General features: G+C 44.6%; 2 protein-coding genes across 2 annotated transcripts in view; one reads left to right on the top strand and one right to left on the bottom strand.

Annotated features, from left to right (window-relative positions):
* Positions 1-26,002, bottom strand: part of SLC31A2 (solute carrier family 31 member 2) — a 526,804-nt gene that overhangs the window by 285,530 nt on the left and 215,272 nt on the right. The window lies entirely within an intron of this gene.
* Positions 1-26,002, top strand: part of LOC310669227 (uncharacterized protein) — a 142,906-nt gene that overhangs the window by 30,411 nt on the left and 86,493 nt on the right. The window contains exons 3-7 of the mRNA XM_083422836.1: positions 329-487; positions 4,103-4,298; positions 5,132-5,287; positions 7,077-7,118; positions 24,610-25,419. Coding sequence (XP_083278962.1) covers positions 329-487; positions 4,103-4,298; positions 5,132-5,287; positions 7,077-7,118; positions 24,610-25,419 — 1,363 coding nt within the window. The remainder of the gene's footprint in view (positions 1-328; positions 488-4,102; positions 4,299-5,131; positions 5,288-7,076; positions 7,119-24,609; positions 25,420-26,002) is intronic.

Here is a 26,002-nt window from a genome sequence, read left to right as displayed (position 1 = left end):
CCTTCTGTAGGCCTGCTCCCCAAACTGATATGGAAATGTGGTGAGCAGGACTTAAGACTGGAAAAATAAGAAACCAAATTGACAGATTCACTCATCCTTATTTCTATACCACTCTACTGCTGTACATGGATATGGGGCACCCCGTTTTGTCCTCACAACAACTCTGCAAGAAAGTCTAGGCTAAGAGAGAGAGAGAAAGCTACTAGCCCAAGGTTACCCAGTAAGCTTCATGGCTCAGTAAAGGATTCAATCTTTCTAGTCAAAATACAAAGCTCTAGCCACTATTCAACACTGCTGTTCTGTTATTCATGCTCTGCTTCTCTCTTAGCTTTGCAGATGAGCTGAGTCTGTTGCTGATGCTCAGGTACTCTTTGAAGGAGAACACCAGTCTCTTGACTATCATCGGTCTTCGCAGCAACATCCTCTTTCAGATCAGGATTACCCCTCACACCTTGGTATTTGTTGCCAGAAGGGGGCACCATTATGAGTGAGCTCAGTGCCATATTTTTCTTCATTATTGCATCACATTGTTGCACAGACAGAAAGCCAAACCTATCTGTGCTAAACTTCGATCAGGGAGCAGAATCAGTGGGACAGTTCTCTTCCAGACAAACCTCTGGGCTGTTAAAATTTTGCCTAGTGCTATTTTTCTAGAAAAAGATGTGCCAGAACTCACCACGAGCACTTCCCTTGTTCTCTTGTAATGGCAATGGCACTCACCTGAGAGGTACTGGAACTGAGTTCTGGTGCTTTCCTGCTGGAAAAAAAGCCCTGATCCCTCCCTTTCCCCTCTCCTCCATGTAATTAATATTGCCAGGACCACCACTATCCCCCCACCCCATCCCTCCATAGAGATCCCCCACTCCTACCCCCACCCCAGTACCAACCAAGACGACACAAAATCACCCTCCCCACTTCCCAACCACCCACAACAACCCACAACCCACACACTCAACCCCTGCTCCAAGGACTCTACCCATAGCACAAAAAGAACCACACATACAAAAATAGATCCCTCCCCAACCAACCTCTCTATCTCTTCCTTCACCACAAAAGGAAACAAAGAAAATAAGCTGGTAAAAGAAAAGAAAAACAAAGAAAGAAACCCATACCAACTAAAACAATACCCACAACCTCAATAAAACAATCAACAAACAGGCTAAAGTCAGACAGCACAATTATGGCACCAGGGCGTGCCAATACCCATATCCCCACCCCAACTAACCAATAATGTTGTTAATAACACTGACAACGTTGCTTATAAACCTTATATCCAACACAGGCATCACAAAAGGTGCTGAACACCATCTCACTGACCATTCCCTGTCACAAATGACAGGGAAGATGTCCTGTTCTTAAACAATGCCTTCCATGTCAGATGAGACCCAGGAACCAATTGGCTGGAAGCCAGATGGTCCAAGTTATCCCAAATAAACATTTATATAACTACATACCCGCCCCCCGCACTTTAACCCAAATCTAATTCTAACCCCCCTCTTCCATCACCCATCAGACTTTATGTCAGCACAACTTAATAGGTTTGATAGACAATATAAGGTGAAAGATTCACTACAACCCAGATGTGTTGGCAGGGAATCATCCTATAAAGTAGATAAGCAGAATGGCTAGCTTAAAAGCAATTACACTAAATGTGAGGGGGGTTGGGAAAGCCTATCAAAAGGAAATGCATCGCCTCATATGTAAACACCATGACATTGCCTTCCTACAAGAAATATACAATCCACCCAAAGGAACCAAGCACCTAAGCAAGTAGTATCAAATAGTATGGAAAACAGCCTTACTAGAAAAACTAACCAATAAGCTGAAACTGACATGGTGACAATAGAAGAGGATGCCTTCACCCCAGTATGGTTCCCCTTTATCACATACACAGCCCAACAAGACAACTACAGTGGTGCCTCGCAAGACGAAATTAATTCGTTCCGCGAGTCTCTTCGTCTAGCGGTTTTTTCGTCTTGCGAAGCAACCCTATTAGCGGCTTAGCGGATTAGCGCTATTAGCGGTTTAGCGGCTATTAGTGGCTATTAAAGGCTTAAGGGATTAGCGGATTAGCTGCTAAAAGGCTATTAGCGGTTTAGCGGCTTAGACAAAGGGGGTGGGAGCGGAAAAAAATCTCAAGACTCGCAAGACATTTTCGTCTTGCGAAGCAAGCCCATAGGGAAATTCGTCCTGCAAAGCGCATTGAAAAACGGAAAACCCTTTCGTCTAGCGGGTTTTCCGTCTTGCGAGGCATTCGTCTTGTGGGGCACCACTGTACAAGAATCTTCCAACAGCATGCAAATCAATCTGGCTAACCTGATTGAAAAATACACACATGCACACACCCTACTCACACACAAAAACAAATCTCACTACCGCCAACCAAAGACAAACAACCACACCCTAGGCCACCCCCCAACCTCTCTCACCACCGAGGAAATACAACAAGTGAATAGTAAGAGAACCCACACAAGTGACACTGACACAAAACCCCACACATACACTAAGTAGAAGAATAGAAACCTCACCGTCCCCCATCCTCCTCTTCCCCTTCTTTTCTTCCCAACCTGATACTGCATGCAAAACTGTCAAGCAACAAATGAAACTGATCTGTAGAAAACACAACTTGAAAAAGAGACCATTCCTTTTTTTAAAAAAAACTAAAATAATAATAATAATAATAATAATAATATAATAATAATAATAATAATAAATAATAAATAAATAAAAAGCTCTGATTTTCCCCTGGACCAGGCCCTGCTTCTTACCCTCCTTGTGTGCTTTTGCCTGGCTGGAATGTGCCCTTGACCTCTAACAATGCCTCTTGCTTGCTTGGATGGATGAAGGGAGGGAGGGAGGTTGGAGAGATATGTGTATGAGAAGCATGCTGCATGTCTATTTGGAAACCTCTGACTTTATGTGGTTGCAATATATCCTAGTGTACAGGGGTGAGAGTCATGTCCATTGCTGCACCCACTTTTGCACCACTGTCCCCCTGGCCTTTGAAAGATTGTTCACAAGGGAATGCATCCCATGAACTGAACAAGGTTCCCCAGTCCCTTCCTGGATCATTGGTAGAGATATATGGAGATGTCAGTGAAAGTGGAGATATATTGGATTGCCAGCATCAATAGAGTTGGGGTGTCAGAGGTCCAGATTGGAAGGGAATGTGTCATGCGTGAACCTGAGGTTTGCACAGTCATGTTCTTGTAATGCACAATCAGAGTTAAGGAACCTCAGACCCAGAGGCAAGAACTTCCTATCAGGAGTCTGCTCCTCACCTGCCCTGCTTTGTACTCTCTATGAGTGTTCTTGCCTGTCCAGAATTTATCAATGAATTCTGATGGTGCCCCTTGGTTGCCTTGATGGAGGACAGAGAGGGTGAGTGTGAGGGCATGCTGAAACTTGCCTACTGTATGAAGGTAAACATTTACAATTGCTGCTCTGCTGACTTTTGCCTCTGGCCCCACCCACCACTGGCAGATGGCTCCTAGTAAGTTGCCCAGAACGGAATGTGGCCCCTGGTTCCTCAACCCTGTGCTTAGAGCTGGGGTAGCTGGCATGGTGCCCACCAGGTGATCTTGGATTACAACTCCTATCAGCTCCAGCCAGCACTGCTAATAGTCAGGGATGGTGGCAGCTGAATAGCAACATCTGTGGGGCACCATGTTGGCCACTAGTGGTTTAGCGTTAATGCCCAGATATGCAATGCTAAAAATGCATTGCCCAGTCTCAGAAACTCACAACTTACATTTGCATGGGAGAATTAAAAGGTCATCCCCCAGTGCTGAAATTACATCAGAGTGGGTGCTGGGCATGGCCTCCTAGGGGTGAGTTTTCTACAGTGGTAGGGCCATAGCTCTCTGGCATGCAGAAGGTCCCAATCTCTAGTATATCTTAGTAGTGTGACTTGGTATAAGGCATCCCTGTGTTCAGAGGCAGCTGGGTTTTGAAGGTAAGAGTGTTGAGGGCTGGCTCTAGTGTTAGGCAGAATGAGGCATGTTCCATCCATTGCCATCTGTCACACCTCTACCAGCATACTTCCCTGTTGCTGTGTGTTGCCTAACTCATGTATTGCTCTTTCTGGCCCTGTCACTTGCAGGTTCCCAGTTTCCTCCCTGTCAGATGGACACTGGCACAGAGTGGCCCTTAGCATCTCCTTGAACAGGTTGGCTCTGTATGTGGACTGCTGCCTGCTGGAGACCGTTGCCTGGTCCGGTTACTTTGGCATGGGGGTGGCCACGGAGGGCCTGGTGGTTATTGGAGGTCTCATCGAGCCCTTTGAGGTCCCTTTTGAGGTGAGGAACAGCATGAGTTTGCAGCTGCATTATTCTTTTCAGGACACCGCCTACTACCATGCATGAAAATCACAAGGAATAAGGCAGGTTTCTCTGTTCCCAAATAGAAAAGCTGTCTATTACAATGCACAAGGAAACTGTTCAGCAACCACAGTTCCCATAATCAGAACCGTAGCTAGGTGATCTTGTGCCCCTGGCAGAAGTGTCCAGATTGCACCCCCTAACCACAGACAAATTAATTCTTCTTTCCGCCTCTCCTCCAGCCCCACCCATTCAATTCACCCTCTATTTAAAAACTTTTCTTATGAGCCAATAATCAATATTTTTATTTATAGACATATTTATTGACATATTGTAGCCAATTTTGCGCCTCCTCCTCCTCCACCTGCACCCCTAATGGGGCCCACCTCACCACCCCCTAGCTACAGCCCTGCCCATAATGAGTTCTTCCTAACACATACTGTCCATTTTTATCCAGATACTGGTAAGAATGTATATCTGCTTTAAGGGCATAAGAAGAGCCCTTTCCTCATAGGAAAGTTGCTCCAACCTCTTGATCATTTTGGTTGTCATTTTTGAATCTTTCCCCACTTTTCAGTACCCTTCTTGAGACGAGTTTCCTCACACCCACCTTTCAGAAGCCTAGAAAGGTGAACAATAGGCAGTGACTTAAGTTCATGTGTCTTGGAACTTTACTCCCCTACAATTTTGTTACTTTTTTATTATTCACTGTTTTATAACCCAAAACATGAGTACATAATAAAACTTGCATTCCGAAAACCTTTGGTGCTCATTATATTTTAACCCTTCCCAAACTCTCCCTTGCTTTCCAGGGTGCGCTGGGACAGCTGAGCTTCTGGATGGGAGATGCTGGAGTTGCAGATCGATCCTGTCAAGCCTCTTACAGCACCTGCGGCAGCCTCCTGGACAAAGGAGCTCACCATGACAGATCCCACTTCTGCGAGAAGTTTCCCCAAGCTTGGACTCAGGTGGAACTTTGTAAAGGGTTGGAAAAGAAAGGTTGAAGTGGGAAGGTAGAAAGAGCAAAGCAAATGATGATTTGATTTCTGCTTAAGAACTCCCACCAAGTGTAGTTGCAATTTAGCACCAAGTTGAAATGTTTTCTCCAACCGGAAGTTATGTCAGAGGCCTGACAGAGCCTCAGACATCACTTCTAAGGCCATGCAGGGCCTCAGAGGTTACAAGACCTCTGATGCGACTTCTGGTTTTCTGCTGGAAGTCACGTCAGAGGCTTTGCAGCGTCTCAAGACGTCAGGCCTCCGGCGTGACTTCTGGTAGAAACTGGAATTCATATCAGAGCCCTGCAATGTGGGTGCTGAGCACTTCCCCCACAAAATGTGGGGGCCCAGGCACCCAGGGCCCCCTAGAGTTGGTGCCAATGTTATGCTCTGTCATGTCCTATTAGATCCAGAGGTCATTCTGGGTGGGTGGAGTCAGTCCATGCCCTGAGCTTGTTAAATCACCTAGGCCACCATATGGTGCAGCTGCACACAAGCCCAAAAGCTTCTGATTTTGAGTTCTGGTAGTTTTAAAACCACATTATTTATTTATTTAGAGAATTTGTACCCACTTTTCAGCTGAAAAGGTAGCCGGGGTAGCTAACATACAATCAAAATTTGACAGCCCCACCTGCAGCGTAACGGGACGTGGGCGGCGCTGTGGGTTAAACCACAGAGCCTAGGACTTGCCGATCAGAAGGTTGGCGGTTCGAATCCCCATGACGGGGTGAGCTCCCGTTGCTCGGTCCCTGCTCCTGCCAACCTAGCAGTTTGATAGCACGTCAAAGTGCAAGTAGATAAATAGGTACCGCTCCAGCGGGAAGGTAAACGGTGTTTCTGTGCGCTGCGCTGGTTCACCAGAAGTGGCTTAGTCATGCTGGCCATGTGACCTGGAAGTTGTACACCAGCTCCCTCAGCCAATAAAGCGAGATGAGCACCACAACCCCAGACTGGACCTAATGGTCAGGGGTCCCTTTACCTTTACCTTACCTGCAGCCTTAGCAGTTCAGAGGCAGGAGGTTCCTGATGGTGATGGGCCTCCAGCAAAACTAGTGAAATGAGCTCAGCTTCCATATCTCTCCCTCTGAGGCAGTCTGATGGAACGGCTGCCCCCAAATGATAGCTGAAGGCTGAGGAGGCCTGGTGGAGCTGGCCTGTTATGGTGGAACCAATGACCCTTATGCTTGAGCCTCAGGTGAGGAAGAAAAAGAAATGGTGCCAACCAGTGATCACTGCTATAGGAGGAGAGTGAAATTGATTGTGGCAGCAGCAAAAAAAGTAAGGTGGGAATGTCCCTCCCCCCCCCCAAAAAAAACCTAGCATTCACAAAACCACCAATTTAAAGCCAAAAAACGTCCTTTAACCAAAAAGGAGAGTTGTGCTGGAATGAGTTCAGAAAGGTGCTGTGGCTCAGTGTCAGAGCATCTGTTTGGCATCTCAGGTTCAGTTCCTAGCATCTCCAGGGAGAACTGGGAATCCCTGGAGTGTTACTGTCAGTCAGTGTAGACAGTACTGAGCTAGATAGAGCAATGGTCTGGTACAGAAGAAGGCAGCTACTTATGCTCCTGATGCAGGGATAATCCATGAATCACAATGCAACAGTAAGCAATGCTTTGCATACAGTAGACTGTAACCATGCCAAAACCATATATACTTCTGCTTAGTGATGCTCGAGTCATCAGCGGGTGACTGCGAAACATTTGCCAGCTATGAAAATATTGACTTCTTTCTCATCTGGCTTCTGCTCTGTTTGCATTAGGTGCCAAATGTAACCAATGAGGTTCACCGATCCTACACAAAGGTACAACTTTTTCTAAACTGCACAGTGCCCAGACTCTACTCTTTGGCTTGCCTTATTAAAACAGGAGACCCAGACACTACAGCATTTCTTATCTGATAATGGATGAGGTCATTCTGGATGCTCTGGATAATAAGAATAAAAATAGCAACTTCAGAGAAGCGAGCACAGTTGTGGATGCTGTGAAGTGTGCTAGTGTATGTGTTGTGAACAGCTGAATTTTGCAAGTGCATAATTTATGTGGCTAACTCTGTGGGTTAAGTAAATTTCCATATATTTGCTTCTTTGCCCATTTCCCTCCCTTCCCCACCTTCTGCTAAAATAGTAAAATCCTTAGACCCTTCAGCCCCTGAGATTATACTTCTGCATTCATCCATGAGGACTAGAAACTTTAACAGCATGGAATCTGTTTGAAGGATGTTCAGCTTTGTGAAGTAATTGCAGAACACTTGATGTTTGGGCTACAACTGTCCACCCCACAAATCCCATTTAACTTTTCTCTTTTCCTTTCCTTTTTGTTGATTTTTTAAAAAAATACTGAAGCCATTTCTTTCTTTCTTTCTTTCTTTCTTTCTTTCTTTCTTTCTTTCTTTCTTTCTTTCTTTCTTTTTTTAAAAAGGGAAAAGTGTCCTTTGGTCACACTGTATGATCACCTCTGTCAGGAGGCCTCTGGAAACATTTCACAAAGACAGACTTTTTCTATCTCTCCCCTACTTGTTAGCTTCCCAAATTGAAGTGGATTCAGTCTTTCCCAAAGTGGTTTATATTGACCACCCTGGAATTGATGGGAAAGTGCAGTGAACAAAGATCCAGGGGCAAAAAGTGTGAGGGAAAGGGCCTGGGTGAGGAGAGAGGTATAGTACAAAAAAGTTTAATTAGTGATCCTCAGTAATGAAGGACCTGGGCCATGTACAGAGTGGTATGACATCATTATTTTAATTTGCTTCACTCCCTAATCTTTTACATTTTATGATTCTGAGTAACTGATAATGCCTCACACCAAGTCACATCAGTGGTCCATCTAGCAGTATATTGTCTATACCAATGGTTCCCAATTGGTGGTCCACAGACCCCAACTTACCCAGAAGGTCCGTGGCTTGGTTTTTAAAAAACAGAGGGTCCACAGTTCTTATCTATTTGGTAACCACTGACCTATGATCAACATTGGTTGACCAAGGTTTCAGGCAGGGGACTACCCCAGCCCTTGTAAGAAAAACACTGGGGCCTAATTTGATTAGTAGAATGTCTGGCATCTGGTGGGTGGGGCTTGTGTGCTGTGCTCTGGAATCGGCCCCTCCCTTCGAGTGTTCAGTTAGAGAGACCAACTGTCACTCTTGCTTCATTCTTGCTCATGTTGCTGTTTTAGTTTCTCTCACAGATTATGTTATTGTGTTACAGTTTTCTTTATTATTAAAGCTTTGTTTGACATATACATGAGCCACTTACTTTGCTGAATGAAAAGAACCTCTGCTGAAGAATGCAGGAATATCGTAAACTGTGTGAGTGAGGGGATATTGCCAGTCTGGCTGGAGAATTGATTGTTGTTGTTGCTGTTGTTGTTTAGTTGTTTAGTCATGTCCGACTCTTCGTGACCCCATGGACCAGAGCACGTCAGGCACTCCTGTCTTCCACTGCCTCCCGCAGCTTGGTCAAACTCATGCTGGTAGCTTCGAGAACACTGTCCAACCATCTCGTCCTCTGTCGTCCCCTTCTCCTTGTGCCCTCCATCTTTCCCAACATCAGGATCTTTTCCATGGAGTCTTCTCTTCTCATGAGGTAGCCAAAGTATTGGAGCCTCAGCTTCAGGATCTGTCCTTCCAGTGAGCACTCGGGGCTGATTTCCTTCAGAATGCATAGGTTTGATCTTCTTGCAGTCCATGGGACTCTCAAGAGTCTCCTCCAGCACAGATTTTTTATACTCACCCCACCCCTCCACAACAGCCCTACCTCGAGATGCTGGGGACTGAACCTGGGATCTTCTGCATGCAAAGCAGTTGCCCTGCCACTGAGTTTTGGCTCTTCTGTGCTTGAATCCCTTCTGCAAAATACAGAGGAGCTTGGGGGCACCCTGAAAATATCCCCGTCTAATTTTGGACTCCCCTCTTCTTTTCCTTAAGCTATTGTTTGTTTCCGTTGCCTACTAATGTTGGCTGCTGCCACCACTTCTGCCTCTGAGAGTTGATTTATGTTTCATTTACATTACTGCCATAGTAAGAGTGCTTGTGAGTTTCATGGGCCTGGAGAGAAATGTAATGAGACTCTGGAACTGGGACAAGTCACTCCCCACACCCTCCCTCCCCCCCCTCCCTCCCAAGCTCCTAATCAGAAACAGAAAACTCCTGGGATGTTTTAGAGGTTCAGTTGGACTTGTAAAAATAGGGGGGAAGAATCCATTGCTTTGGAGTTATGGGTTAAGAAATAATGAGAAGCAGCTGAGGTACTCCCCTCCACATTAACTTTTGCCTGCAGCTTCTCCTCCTTTTGCACCTAGAGAGGTAGATAGAGAACGGCTCCATGGTTGCTGTTTTTTGTGGTTACATTGCACAGTTGTACCTTCAAAGTCAAACGGAATCAGTTCCGGAAGTCTGTTCGACTTCTAAAACATTCAGAAACCAAAGCACAGCTTCTGATTGGCTGCAGGAAGCTCAAAAATAGCTCAGAAAATTCATATTTTTTGTGGGTGGTTGGGGTTTTTTTTTGGGGGGGGGAGAACTTGCAAGAAAAGACCAAACAACTCTGGGGGAAAAGAAAAAAGCTCAACAACTTTTCACTTTTTAAAATATGTCAGCCTCGATGCAGATATGGTCCTGATTCAATTCAGGGGCTGGCCCTAGCGGTCAGAGACAGCAATGCTTCTGAAAAGCAGTTGCGGGAAACCACGGAAGGGGAGGAAGGTCCTGTATCCAGGTTCTGCTTGCAGGCTTCCCACAGGCATCTGGTTGGCTACTTTAAGAACAGGATGCTGGGCAAGATAGACCACTTGCCTGTTCCAGCAGGGCCCTTCTTATGTTCTTCTGAGAGAGGGCTGACTAAGGGCAGTCAGAAGTTGCTGGGGCAGAGCCAGCTTGGTGTAGTGGTTAAGAGCGGTGGACTCATAATCTGGTGAACCGGGTTCGCTTCCCCGCTCCTCCACATGCAGCTGCTGGGTGACCTTGGGGTAGTCACACTTCTCTGAAGTCTCTCAGCCTCACTCACCTCACAGAGTGTTTGTTGTGGGGGAGGAAGGGAAAGGAGATTGTTACCCACTATGAGACTCCTTAGGGTAGTGATAAAGCAGGATATCAAATCTAAACTCTTCTTCTTCTTCTTAATGAACCGGTCTCCATTGCCAGACACTGACAACTTTTCACTAGTTTATTGCAGAGCAAAGGGCACCTTAGGACCCTGGGAGTTTTTGGCTGGTGGTGATTGATAGAGGGGGAGGTATCTCTTTTCTCCCTGCATCATCTCTGGTCACTGATATGAAGAACAGATGCCATTTGAGCTATAAATCATGTAATGTTTCAAGCTGTTTGAATAGTCACCAAGGGGTGGTTGAGATACATAAGATGTACATTTTTTTCTTTTACGGGTTCCCTTCTGAACATCCCCAGTGAAGAATGGTCACTGTGAACTCAAAATGAACCAGTCTGCTTATTCCCAGTCTCTGGGTTGTACCCAGCCGTCCTACTCAGAGTAGACTCATTGAAATTGATGGATGTTACTTACTTTGATACAACCTTGTACTTCTTAACCCTGTGTTCACTCATAAGTCCATTCTGTTCTATTTCTGTATTAATCTGTGCATTTAAATTTGCATTCAAATACAGCACATGTTTCAGTATGTAAACTTCTTTTCTTTTGAGGGGGGAAATGGTTAAACCTGTTTCCTCTTAAAATATGCATACATTTTCAAAACACTGTTAAATTTTATTTATTTTTTGACCCATGAACCTGAACATTTTGCTGCTACCTGAACCTGCAGTCTAACTCCACCTACCTGGGAGTAAGTTCCATTGAATTCAATAGGACTTACTTCTGAGTAGCCATGGCTATGATAGCATTTGAGTTCTGAGCTGTGCATTATTACAAGAGCTGCAGATTCGGTCTGTTTTTTTGGGATCCTCAAGTGTTCCTGGTGGAGAGATTAGATTCAGTTCATATTTAAAGGCTAAACTACCCAGTTCCCACTTTCTGAAACAGTATGTTAACTAAAAGGCAGCCATCCTTCAAAATTTGCACTTCTCTAAATTCTGCAATGCCAAGTAAGGTGGGACAAAAAATATGAGACAAAAAATGCATAGACTAAAGGAAAGCATGCACAAAAAATACAATTGTTAATGAAACTGACAATGCTGTATATTAGGAGAAATTGCTTTATAAAGATGTGCATCTTAGGCAAAACCACAAACAGAAGTTAGAAGAAAATCACACCAAAACACACAAAATGTGAAACAGAAACCAAAACTGACAGAGTTGTTCATCCCTAACCAGAAGGGGTGCCAACTTGGGCCCCAAGTTATGAGTGCCCAATGGCACCTGCGATGCAACGTGATGTCACAATTTCACAACGTTGTGTTGCATCAACCTGCCCAGCGGTGCTTCTGAGGCCTGGCAGTTCACACCCAAGACCTCGCAAGACCTCTGACGTTGCCTCTGCAGTTGTGTAAGGCCTCCTACACAACTTTTGGTACAAAAACTGGAAGTCACACAAGAGCCCACGCAGTAGGTGCTGAGCACCTACCAAAAACATGTGGGTGCCTGGGCCCCCTATAGTTGGCACCTATGCTAACCAGGCTGGGCCAATGCAGGCAAAACTGGATATTCTTAAGTACGGTTACTGGATGAAATGTGAGCAGCAGGGTCACAAGCTCTTTCTACCCAATATTCCCCCACAAATACTCATTTCCCCACCCACACTTCTTTTCTTTCTTGTTGTCATGAGAGGCTTAGATGACACATCACTCCGAGTTAGACAATGAGTTTATTGTCTCCCTTTATTTTTTTTTGGGGGGGGGGAATAGAAGATGAGAACAAGTGGGTTATGTTATGCCATTAAATCCCATACAAGTATGGCTTGGATATTTGAGAAAGGAGGCCCAACTCATATTCCTGTAGTTGGAAATTTATTTAAGAGCAGCCAGAAATGTTGCCTGCCATTAAGCAGTGTTCTGCTCAAATTCCTACTGGAAAGGAGAATGGTTTTAGCAAGGTGCTGCATGTTGCAAAGATAGCAAAATGTATAGAATTTGTGATATTGAGAGACGGTGTGGGGGTGGCGTAGGGAGAGCAAAATGATTTAAATAATTATTCATTTAAAACATTTATATATTTAAAATTGGACAATACGTTTATGGTTGGGTTTTCAGATGTGATGAATTGTATTATAAGTTGCATGTTTGGTCACGTATGTTGTTATCTCTAAATAAAAAAGTTTAAGAAAAGGAATAGAACAGAGGCAGAAGACTCCCCCCCTGATTATCATGAAGTTAAGCACCACCTGGTGTCTGAACTGCAGAACGCCATGATCCACACATCTCTCTATTTTGCTCAAATCAGGGCATTTATTTGATTCCATGTATAAGTTGCTTCCCTTAGAATATCTCAACCTGATTTTAGGTAAGAACATCAACATTTTCTTTTAAAAAAAATCCACATGTAAAAACAATGAAGACATTTTATAAATAAAAGTCAGTCCATACAGTGGTACCTCACGTTACAAACGCTTCGGGTTACAGACTCCGCTAACTTGGAAGTAGTATCTCGGGTTGCGAACTTTGCCCCAGGATGAGAACGGAAATCTCATGGCGGTGTCACGGCATCAGCGGGAGGCCCCATTAGTGAAAGTGTGCCTCAAGTTAAGAACAGTTTCAGGTTAAGAACGGACCTCCAGAATGAATTAAATTCATAGCCCGAGGTACCACTGTACTACCAATAATTTTAAATAGTTCAAGTATTCCAGGTGTGGGGAACCTTTGAACCTTCAGATGTTGCTGAACTGCAACGGTCCCAGTAAGCAAAACTGCTGGACCAGGGGTGTTGGGAGTTGTAGTTCAGCAATATCTGGGGGGCCTGAAGGTTCCCCACACCTGAGGTATTCAGACAAACCTCAAAGAGAACAGTGCCATTTATTTTCCCACATTCACACCATACATTTAAAGCACTATGATGCCACTTTAAAATGCCATGGCTTCCCCCAAAGAATTCTGGGAGCTGTAGTTTAAGTGTTCTGAGAGTTGTTAGGAGACCCCTATTCCCCTGAGGCAACCCCCCTCTGCAAACTCTAAACTCTGTGCATGGGAACTCACACCACCCTAAATCTGACACTGCACCATTTATCCTATCCAGATTGTTGTGGAGCCTCTAGCAAGCCCTAGCCTATGCTGAAATGCCTGTGGCTGGGGGCGGAGTGGGCATTTGTCCCTAGTCCACCCTGTGGCAACATGTGGCCTTCCACCACACATGCCAACTCCCCACTCAGCTTCCTCAAGATAGCCACCAATTTGGATCGCTTTAAAAGAGGATTAGACAGATTCATAGAGGATAACGCCTGTTGATGGATACTAAGCTATGGTTTTCCCAGTAGAGATGTATGGAAGTGAGAGCTGGACCATAAAGAAGGCTGATCGCCGAAGAATTGATGCTTTTGAATTATGGTGCTGGAGGAGACTCTTGAGAGTCCCATGAACTGCAAGAAGATCAAACCTATCCATTCTGAAGGAAATCAGCCCTGAGTGCTCACTGGAAGGACAGATCCTGAAGCTGAGACTCCAGTACTCTGGCTACCTCATGAGAAGAGGAGACTCCCTGGAAAAGACCCTGATGTTGGGAAAGATGGAGGGCACTAGGAGAAGGGGAAAACAGAGGACAAGATGGTTGGATAGTGTTCTCGAAGCTACCAGCATGACTTTGACTAAACTGCGGGAGGCAGTGGAGGACAGGAGTGCCTGGCGTGCTCTGGTCCAGGGGGTCACGAAGAGTCGGACATGACTAAACAACTAAACAACAACAACTACTGCAATGACTGTTTTCTCCCTCCACTGAGCACTAGTTGCTAGGAATCACAAGTGGGAAGAGCACTGTTGTGCTCAGCTCCTGCTTGCAGACTTCCCAATCAAGCATCTGGTTGGCCACTGCAACAACAGGATGCTGGAATGGCCAGATCTTCGGCCTGATTCAGCAGGGCTCTTCTTATGCTCTACCTCTACTGTTAAGCCTCTGAATACCAATCACCAGAAGTCGCAAGTGGGAAATTTGCTGTTGTCCTCAGGTCCTGTTTGCAAGCTTCCCATAGGAACATCCATCTGGCTATTGCAAGAACAGGAGGCTGGACTAGATGGACCCTTTGCCTGACCAACAGGACTCAGGCTCTAATGAGCAAACTTACATAGATTTAGGAGTCAGGAAAATACAGTGGTAGCTCAGGTTACATACGCTTCAGGTTACAGACTCTGCTAACCCAGAAACAGTACCTCGGGTTAAGAACTTTGCTTCAGGATGAGAACAGAAATCGTGCTCTGATGGCGCAGCGGGAGGCCCCATTAGCTAAAGTGCTGCTTCGGGTTAAGAACAGTTTCAAGTTAAGAACTGGCCTCCGGAACGAATTAAGTACTTAACCCGAGGTATTGAGAAATCTGTTTGCCAATGATGCTGTCTCACTATATGGCTGTGGAGTCTGTTCTTACACTTGTCTTCATCAACAGCAACAGCAACAAAAATGTTTCACAAGTTGCCTATCAAGACATTGAGAACTGGCACAGATTTTACCCCTAGGTTCTTGTTTAGTTTGGTTAGTGTATGGAATGCGTGAGTTGCTTTCCACAGCAGAGAGTCTCAAAATAAAGTACCAGGTTAAAATACAATGCCACAGCAGAAAATACACAAGCATATCAAAAGTATAACTGGGCCCAGAGAAGTTTCTGGTTGGGGGAAAGTTCCAAGGACCAAATTCAGATGCCTCGAGGGACACATTTGACCCCTGGTCTGGAGATTCCCCATATTTTTCCTATTTTAAAAATTGTATTTTATTATGCTATTTGGAGTTTATGTTTAAATAGATTCTGAGCTATAGCTGCTTCTGCTTTCCATCTCCAGAGCATTATATTTGTACCTTCCCCCAGTATCGCCTTGCAGCTCTTAAACTACACATTCATTCTTGCTTTCCTCCTTTTATTTTTATTTTATTGGTGGTATTTTAAAATTATACTGTGGGTTTTTTTTATGTTGGCGGTGGCAGTAAAAATAGCTCTTTCCAAATCAAAGGTTTTGTATTGGCCTGCAAAATAGCAAAATGAGTTCGGTTCCTAATGTGTTTGCTCACCAAATTTTCTCTTTTTGCTCTTCCTCTGTCTCCTAGCTTTGCTTCTAAAGAGAAGGCTCCCAATTCTATTCTTGCACACCAATTGCAAAAATAGGTTTTATTCATGTTTGCCTTTCTGGTGCAGCTGCTTTTTTTTTTTTATCCTCCATGTGGCCTGGCACCTTCTTCTTTTTAAAAAATTGCTGATGCAGCTTATTTTGTTTTCGGCTCTCTGAAAGTGTCTATATTTCCACCTCACACCTTAGGACCAGTGAGACATGATGGGATAGACCATTCACATGGTCCTGTAGTCTTTGCTTTATGTGGGCATAGGTCTCACATAGAGCCAGTGTGGTGTAGTGGTTAAGAGTGGTAGTCTCGTAATCTGGTGAACCGGGTTTGATTCCCCGCTCCTCCCCATGCAGCTGCTGGGTGACCTGGGCTAGTCACACTTCTCTGAAGTCTCTCAGCCCCACCCACCTCACAGAGTGTTTGTTGTGGGGGAGGAAGGGGAAGGAGAATGTTAGCCACTTTGAGACTCATTCGGGTAGTGATAAAGCGGGATATCAAATCCAAACTCTTCTTCTTCTCCTCCTTCATCTGTAGCATGGATGGGAAACATGAGGCTGGAATAATTGAATATGGACCTCCAGGCCTTTTCTGACTGGCCCTCAGGACTCTCCACAGGCCACACCTTCCATGAGTATTTCTGCCACACTAAAATGTGTCCTTTAATCATGATAATGGCTCCTGGGCGAAGGATAGGAGAGTGCTGAGAGTTAGGAGAAAATCATGAGGCCTGAGGAGACGTTGTAGAGGCGCTGGTTGGAGCAGGACAGGGGGTGGGAGAAGTTGCAGGAGTTGTCCATTGACAACTGTACCATAACTGATTTGAGCATTAAAGATTTCGGCAGAAACTGTACTTCAAGCTTTTCCGTCGGTGGGAGCCAAAACACAAAGCTACAATTCTTGCAGTGGTTAATGATCAATCACTCTTCCTAGGGAACTCTAGGAATGTTAGCTCTGTGAGGGTAGCAGCATTCTCTTAACAACTCTTAGCACCCTTTTAAAAAACTACAGTTCCCCTGATTCTTTGGGCAGGGGAAGCCTCACTGTTTAAAGTGGTATCACCATACTTTAAACATATACAGTGGTACCTCGGGTTACATACGCTTCAGGTTACAGACTCCGCTAACCCAGAAATTGTGCTTCAGGTTAAGAACTTTGCTTCAGGATGAGAACAGAAATTGTACTCCAGCGGCGCGGCAGCAGCAGGAGGCCCCATTAGCTAAAGTGGTGCTTCAGGTTAAGAACAGTTTCAGGTTAAGTACGGACCTCCAGAACGAATTAAGTACTTAACCCGAGGTACCACTGTAGTAGGGATATGGCCTATGTATACCAACTAGTCCACTGTGCAAAGGTAGGGTTGCCATACATCCGGACATTACCATGTTTTTTGTAGGCAGATCTGACAGCTTTGTTCTGGATTTTAGGAAAGTCTGTTGACAAAGTCAATCAAAAACTTTAAGGGTCTTCTGGTTTTTACTTTTTGAAATATGGCAACCCTAACTTGTACATTAATTGAAATGCCCTCTTTTCATCTGGCCCCAGCCATCACTGGTGTGAGATTGTAGCTCTCTGGCAAAAAATGGTTCCCCTACCCCTGTGTTATTTAACCTCATAGTCCTTTTAGTAGCCTTTTCAGAGTGGCTTTGGGTTTCCTGGTGGAGCATGATGCTTGATATGACTCAGTTGTTCTGAATCACCAGCAACAGACCCTCCAAGTGTCCCCATTTTCCAGAGACATCCCTGATTTAGAGAAGCCATCCCAATTTCTGATTTGATCCTGGAATGTCCTACTTTTCCTTAGGATGTCCCTATTTCCATTTGTTACCGGAAAAATCCGAGGGCTCCCTTGGACAAAAAGTAAAGACACCAACCAGAGTAAATTGGAGCAAATCAGCAGCCTGTAGGCTTGGTCTTTATTGAACTGTTGCAACAGGGTGTTCCCCTCACTCGCAGGAGAGAGGAAAGACACAGAAAAATGGTGTGCAAGACCTTATAAAAACTTTTGAAATTCCCATCCTCTAGGTCAAGCCCACCCCCAGAAACATCATGCATATATTACAGAAAGGAGGGGTTGAGGGAGGAGTTGTGGTGGTAACCTGAGTGTCCTGTCACCTGGCTGGTTCCCCTCTACCCCTCCCCATGAGTCATTCTCCGAAGACAAAAGGTAGTCGCAGTTTCCTGCCCCCTGAGGGAAGATCCGATCACTGTCCTCTGCCGAATCCACTCCCATATGCAAGTTCTTTGTGATCCTGATTGTCCTCTGTCTGGGATCATCAGGGTTGGCATAGCAACTGGGCAGGGCTCCTGTGGATGTGCTGGTATGGCGCCCTGTATCAAACCTTCCCCATTTTGTAGTCTTTCCCTCATGGAGTAAAATAAAAGTGGAACAGTGCAAATCTGATGTATGGTTGATTTTCTATGAATTTATAACAGAAGTGTAGCGTATGTAGTGTGTGAGTGTGAGTGTGTGTGAAGTTTGTACAAACTGAATGATGGGGGGGGGTTCCTGCTACACATTGGAGAAATGTTGGAAGGCATGAAGTTATACAACCCTGTATAGGGAAGTTCCCCCCCCCCCAGTGTTTAATGTTTTATTATGTTTTTATATATGCTGGAAGCTGCCCAGAGTGGCTGGGGCAACCCAGTAAGGTGTGTGGGGTATAAATTTTAAAATTATCATTATGGAACGGGATGTCCCTATTTTCTATTATTTTTATTGTTATTTTCAGTTTTACAATTACACCATTTCCCACTCTTATACAGGAGTTCTTTTTACATCTTGTTTAGCTGCATATACATTAATTCCTTTACCTTATTTTCCACACTCTCCTATCTTTTATGTTGTCAATTGTTGGTCACAAAGTATCCCCCACCTGGAATTTATATTTGTGGTCATTTTTTTAAAAAAATGTGTTTCCCTAGATACTCCCACTCACTCCTTGTCTGTTTGTCATCTTGATTTCTTATTTTAGATGTCATACTGGCAAGCTCTGCATATGCAATTAATTAATTTAGCCATTGTTCTTTCCCTGGGGTCTCTCTTTTGTTTCCAGTACCTAGCATATACTATCATTGCAGCTGCTGTTGCATTCATTTCTCCCATTTTCATTGGATAAATGTTGAAGGGCATGCAGCAATTCATAGAAAATTTTTTCAGTGCAAGGTGTGTGTGTGGAGGAGGGGTGGGAGAAATACCTTTAAAATAAATGAATAAATGCATTTTCCCTCTGTGGCATACAGACGCAGAAAGTAGGACACAGATGGCAGAGGGGCCTGTGGAAGCTTTGCAGGCCTTCCTTGCTGTGGTTTGGCTGTCCTGTTTGCTCCTGATGGGTGGTTTTTGAAAAGAGTGGGGAGGAATGAGTCAGTGGCTGCTAATTATGGCACTTGGGACCCATCTCTCGGATGTGACATAGTTCTCCTCTACCGCTGCCACCAACATGCTGGCCGGTTACAAGCAGCTTTTTCTTCCCTCTCTCATAATGTTGGAAGATTCAGGACAGGCAGAAGACAGGGCTTCTTCACCCAGTGCATAGAGAAACTATGGAACTCTCTGCCACAAGATGTGGTGATGGCTGCCGACACAGATGGCTTTAAAAGCATATTCTTCTTTTTCTTCTTCTACTGCTGTGTTTTTATATCCCACCTTCCTTCCAAGTTGGGATTCAAGGTGGCTTACAACCTTTTAAAGACATCATTATAAATACAAAGTAGTAAAAATACACCTAAATAGTGGTCAGCATTGTCTGTACTTAGTTTTCAAAGAAAGACCTTGGCGTGCTGGAGGAAGGATAACAAAGAGGAAGCCCATCTAACCTCACTTGGGAGGGAATCCCACAATCTGGTCAGCCACAGAAAATGCTCTTGTGTCGCCACCAGCTGAGCCTCTAACATTGAAGGGACTGGGGGAAGGTGCTCACCCAACGTTCTTAACACCTAGGCAGGTTCATAAAGGGAGACATGATCTTGCAGGTAGACTGGTCCAAGCCATACAGTGGTACCTTGGGTTACATACACTTCAGGTTACAGACTCCGCTAACCCAGAAAAAGTACCTTGGGTTAAGAACTTTGCTTCAGGATGAGAACAGAAATTGTGCAGTGGTGGCGCGGCGGCAGCAGGAGGCCCCATTAGCTAAAGTGGAATCTCAGTTTCAGGTTAAGAACGGACCTCCAGAATTAATTAAGTTCTTAACCCAAGGTACAACTGTATAAGGCTTCATGGGTCATAACCAGCACTTTGAATTGTGCCCAGAAATCAGAAGTCAGCAAAGGTTAGACAAATTCAGGTGTGTGGTGGTGGTGCAGCGATCAGTGGTCACCAGTTACGATGCACTTGTTGAAATTTCATCTCCTGCAAGTCTGTTGCCTTGTTTTCTATTATACTTCTGGTAACCTCACTTGCCCCTTTTGGGGCCTGGAGTATTTTGGGGGTGGTTTTGCCTGCCAGCTCTTTATATAGAACCCTCCAGAAAACAAGTCAGCCTCAACTTTCCTTGCTGCTATTTATATGCCTCTGGGTGTTGCCTTGGCCAGTGGATCTTTGTCTGTGGTTCTGTAGAGAAGGCTCTTCTCTAATTACCTCACAAGGAGCTCTTGGGGAGAACAACACACTTGCCTCAGAATGGAAGCATCTGTGCTGAGAGCTATGAGATAAAGGGCACTCTCTGAGGTGGGTCACCGCAACAAAGCTTGAGGAAATTCATTCCATGGGTAGTGTGTGCTTGTTCAACACGTGTGTGCATGTTCACACACACACCTCCCTTTGTTGGTAGCACAGATGTCACAGTAGTGACAGGTTTGGTGTCAAAACCTGGGGGTAGAATCCAGTGTAAGACCTGCTTGGCCCATTAAATTGATGGATATGACGTGAGTCAGTGTGGTGCAGTGGTTAAGAGTGTTGGACCAGAACGTGGGAGATCAAGATCCGAGTCCCCACACAGCCATCAAGCTCACTGGGTGGCCTTGGGCCAATCACACACTCTTAGTCTAAACTACCTCACAGGATTGTTGTGAGGATAACATGGGGAGGAGACCTGTGTACAGCTCTTAGAGCTCTTTGATGAAGGTGGGAAATAAATGTCAACAACAACAACAACATAAAGGTTAACTTCATCCATTTCAATGAGTAGAATTTAAGCCACAACTTCACCATACATTTAAAGCACTCTTATACCATGTCTCACCCTGAAGAATCCTGGGAAGTGGGGAAGGTCAAGGCTCAGTGGCAGAGTATCTGCCTTGCATGCAAAAGGTCCCAGGTTCAATCCCCAGCATCTCCAGGTAGAACTTAGAAAGGCTCCCTGTCTGAAATCCTGGAGAGCTGCTGCCAGTCAGTGTAGACAGTACTGAACTACATGGTCCAGCAGTCTGACTCAGTACAAACTATTTTTCTATGGTCTCCTTATTCCTATAATTTGTAAAAGGGAATTGTTAGGAAACTCCTATTCCCCAACCTTTTGCTCTAATGCAGCAGCCTCCTCTGTTTCTGCCATGTATACACCTCTCTTCCCCATTGTCATTATATTTCTGTCTTCGCCCAAAAGAAAAGCGATGCCCAACCTGGTGATACAGAATAAATGATGTAAGGAGGGAGCTGCAGCCCAAGATAGGAAAAGGGCTAGTAAGGGAACACCTAGCTACTTAAAATGAATTCAGATCTCCAGGATATGATGAGCTGCAGCAAAGGGTATTAAAGGAGCTTGTGGATGTAATTTCAGAGCCTTTGTCTATGATCTTTGAGAATTCTTGGAGAACAGGTGAGGTCCCTACAGACTGGAGACAGGCAAACGTCTGACCATTGAGCTTGACATTGATACCAGAGAAGGTCCTAGAACAGATCATTCAACAGTCGGTCTACGAGCATTTAGAAAAAGATGCTGTGATTACTAAGACCCAACATGGGTTTCCTAAAAAAATCATGCCAGACCAATCTCATTTCTTTTCTTGATGGAATTACAAACTTGGTGGAATACTGTGTCCAATTCTGGGCACCACAATTTAATGTTGATAAGCTGGAAAGTGTGCAGAGGAAGGCAACCAAGATGATCAAGGGTTTGGAAACAGCCTTATGAGGAGCACTTGAAGGAGCTGAGTATGTTTAGCCTAGGAAAGAGGAGACTGAGAGGAGATATGATAGCCATCTTCAAATATTGTAAGGGCTGTCACATGGAGGAGGGAGCATGCTTGTTTTCTCCTGCTCTGGATGGTAGGACTCAAACCAATGGCTTCAAGTTGCAATAAAGGAGATTCCAACTAAACATTTGGGGAGAAATTCTGACAGTAAAAACTGTTCAGCAGTGGAACAGACCCCCATGAGAGCTGCATCATGAGAGGTGGTGGACTCACTTTCCTTAGAGGTTTTTAAGCAGAGGTTGGGTGGCCATCTGTCATGGATGCTTTAGCTGAGATTCCTGCATTGCAGGGGGTTGGACTAGACGATCCTTGGGTACCTTCCAATTCTAAGATTCTATGAGTCTGTTTAAGAACTTCTCCAGCAGCAACTTGTTTGGCCAAAGTTTTGGTGAGTGCCATGAATTCAGTAAAAATGGCATGCATACACATCCTGAGATCTTGGCTTCTGGAAACTCCTAACATAGTCACTAAATTGCCAGGAAGAACAAAGTGATGCCAGAGAGTCCTGGTGTGAGGAGGAGGAGGAGGAGGAGAGGGGAAGGAAATGTCCTTGCCATCCTCCCTTTTCCCTTGGAATGTTGATACAAATCAGCAGTTGTGGCATCTTGGGACCTAGGCCATCCTTGTGGTTTCTTCTCCCGATGGTATGACAAACTCCCACAAGGGGAATGGACTCTAAGCTGCGGCCAAGTGGGCAGGGCCATCCATCACCCCCAAATCCTGAATGCCCATGCTGAGCTAGTCCATTGCATTGAGCACCCTGCCCTTGATCAGAGCACCATGGACTTCTTCTGCATGGGCTTTCTGTGGATGGGCTTGTGGGGTGTTGGACCAGCCTCCAGCACTTTCAAGGTAGGTGGGAATCTTAGTATATCCCCTGAATTATTGTTGCTGTTGCTGTTTTAGTACTACTAATTTGTTGTTCTTCATATTGCCCATAACTTTTTGTTAGTTAGTAGAGCCATTGTGATGTTGCCAACTAAGTTCCACTTGCAGTAGACGCATTGAAATCACCATTCATTTCAGTGGATCTGCTCTGAATAGTACTAGCATTGGATTCAACCCACTGAAATGAATGGGCATGACTAATATTCCAGTGAGTCTACTCTGAGTAACACTTAGTTAGAATGAGCCCTTTATCGTTAAACAGTGATCATCATATGCTCATTGTTACAAGAAAATAATGACAAATTTTGTTACTGAGAGGATAATTAACTCCTCTTGAACTTTTTTTAAAAAATGTTGGGTGTGTGTGTGTTTATTTGCGCTCTTTTAGTTGTACACATATTCATATTACTTAGAGAAAATCATCCTGTCATCCGTCTCCCTGTTGCAAACTTGATACGGTTAAGTCAGCTTGAGCAATCACCCATTCCAAATGCTTTGTGAGACAGTTTCTAAAATTAGAAAAAGGCTTTTTTGGGGATTTGGCTTGGTATGATATCTTTTCTCAGTAGCAGTTGAAAAGATTTGCAGCCCCATTCTGTGCATGTTTTACTCTGAAGTAAAACCCACTTAAAAACAATTGACTCCTAGGTAAGTGTGCACAGGATTTCAGCCTTTGACTGTAATTCTTTACCCTAGAAATGCAAAGTGTGGATCAGTTGCTGCAGGAGATTTGTTATAGCTACAGGTAGGGGAGAAATTTGATTCAGGCCACATATAAAGGTGAATTAACCTAATCTGTGCTTTTTAAAACAATACATGAAACTAAACTCAGCTATCCCCTTCAGATTTGCACTTCTCTACATTTAGCAGTGCGCTTTTCCAGCCAACTGATGTGTATAAAATGCATATATTAGGGTAACAGTGTGCATCAGAATGTATGTAGCTCTGAAAATATCATACAGCAATGTTGTTTATATTAGGGGAAAGTGCTTTACAAGAATGTGTGTATTAGTCAAAACTGCGAACAAAAAAATGTGTGTATTCGGAGAAACGTGCTCAAAAATGCTGGTGATTGTCATTTTCAAAAAAATAAATATCAGAACAATCAATTTAGATCAATTTAGATTTACAATAGCAGAATAAATGAAAGAAAAAAAGTTTAGGTTGTGGCTTGTTCATCAGAGGAGAGAGTAAGGGAGGGCAGAACCTGTTATCGAAAGAGAAGATTGAGTCACTTCTGTTAACAAATTGAATAAAAGTACACCAAATCATCATAAATTTATCAGTTTTGATCTCTCCCAATGCCTTTCTCCTCTCCTATTTAGACCAATGTGCTTTGGTGCCTGTTGAAAAGTGAGGCAGGTTGTGGATCCAATTTCGCCATACAGTGGATAATTTTATAAACTTCTATCAAGCTGCCTCTTACTTACCTTTTCTCCAAACTAAAAAGTCCTAAATGCTGCAACATTTCTTTATATGGTAGTCACTCCATTCCCTCAATCATTTTGGTGGCCCTTTTCTGAACTTTTTTTCAACTCTGCAATATCTTTTTGGAGATGTGGCAACCAGAACTGTATGCAGTAGTCCAAATGAATATGCACCATAGATTTGTATAACTGTATTACGATATTGGCAGTTTTATTTTCAATTCTTTTCCTAATAATCCACAGCATAGAATTTGCCTTTTTCATAGCCACTGCACACTTGATTGACATACTCATCAAGCTACCTACTTTGACCTCAAAATCTCACTCCTGGTCCATCACCTCCAGTTCAGACCCTGACTTGCAACTGCTGTACAGCAGTCTTCCTCAAGCTCAGCCCTCCAGATGTTTTGAGACTACAATTCCCATCATCTCTGACCACTGGTCCTGCTAGCTAGGGATGATGGGAGTTCTGGGCCAAAAACATCTGGAGGGCTGAGTTTGAGGAAGCCTGCTCTACAGGGTTTAATACAAGAGTTTTTTCCAGCCCTATCTGGGTAGACCAGTGAGTGAGTCTCAATCTGCATACAAAGTACATACTCTATTACTGATCTACAGCCAAGTGACAACAAAGGCACCTTTTTGCCTTTCTAGTCTGCACAAGCGTGAATCACTAGAATGCCGTTTTCTCTCTTATTTATAGGGCTCAGAGCTTGCTGATTCAGATGTGGCTTTGAAGTTTGCTATGGTTGAACAAAGGGATCTTCAGAAGAACCCCAGTACATTCCCCAGTAGAAGCCCTACAGCTTCAGATATGGCTTCCAAAAGACCAAAGGAGGATGGAGAAGAGGAGGGGATTCTCACTTTCAGAGAAGAGCCCCCGAGCACCACTTACAAGAAAATGACCAGATCTAGAATGCTTGGCTCAGAGAAGAAAGGAAATACTGATGTCTCCATTGCCAACAGTAACCCATGGCCCTCTTTTGAGCTCCAGGATCTTCATGGGATTAGTAACAATGGTATCCTTTTTCAAAGCCCTTCCAAAGAAAGTCAACTGGGTATCAAGAAAGTGGATATCACAAAAGCCCTGGATGAGAACACTAAAGGAAAGCCAAAGGGGGATATTGGGTCTTGGGAGCAGTCCCCAACCAGCATCATAGACCTTGACAGCCCTCTCACCCTCTTGAAAATCTCTGAGGATGGGAATGAATTGCCTGAAAACAAACCTAGAGCCTTTCTTCCTAACTCCAGTGTGAAGAGTACAATCTTTGTGGATAGGGGAGTTGTACTTCACCCTTCCAGAGTTTCTGCAGCACCCGATGGTGCCACAAAATCACTGAAGACTCCCTCTGGCTTTGTCAAGGGACATGTCCATAGACAAAGGACTTTGACTCTGTTGAAAGGTGTTTCCACTCAGAACTTTGGTCCTACCCACTCTTTGCAGTTGATAGAGCAGCAAAAAATCCTCCTTAAACCAGGACCCCGTGGGCTACCTGGGCCGCCAGGTTTGCCGGTAAGTATTAGCTGCAGATTGGGCTCTATGTGGATATCGACACATGCAGTCATGTTCAGTTCTGGGACTCCTGGTGTATTATGAAAAAATAATAGTGTTGCTCTTCTTTCTAAGTCAAGTTGAGCTATCGACTCTTTGTTTGGTGCCAAGTACAGTGCCTTGGGACTTGGGACACGGGTGGCGCTGTGAGTTAAACCACAGAGCCTAGGACTTGCTGATCAGAAGGTCGGTGGTTCGAATCCCCATGACGGGGTGAGCTCCCGTTGCTCGGGCCCTGCTCCTGCCAACCTAGCAGTTCGAAAGCACGTCAAAGTGCAAGTAGATAAATAGGTACCACTCTGGCGGGAAAGTAAACGGCGTTTCTGTGTGCTGCTCTGGTTTGCCAGAAGCGGCTTAGTCATGCTGGCCACATGACCCGGAAGCTGTATGCCGGCTCCCTCGGCCAATAAAGCAAGATGAGCGCCGCAACCCCAGAGTCGGTCACGACTGGACCTAATGGTCAGGGGTCCCTTTACCTTTACAGTGCCTTGGGAGAAGTGAAGGAGGAATACTTGGTCAATGGGTCAGTCTGACCGTGGAGGAG

This window comes from Podarcis tiliguerta (genome assembly GCF_965153285.1).
Source record: "Podarcis tiliguerta genome assembly, chromosome: Z".
Taxonomy (NCBI): domain Eukaryota; kingdom Metazoa; phylum Chordata; class Lepidosauria; order Squamata; family Lacertidae; genus Podarcis; species Podarcis tiliguerta.
The sequence above is the reverse complement of the archived record's forward strand: the minus strand, read 5'-3'. Positions and strand labels throughout refer to the sequence as shown.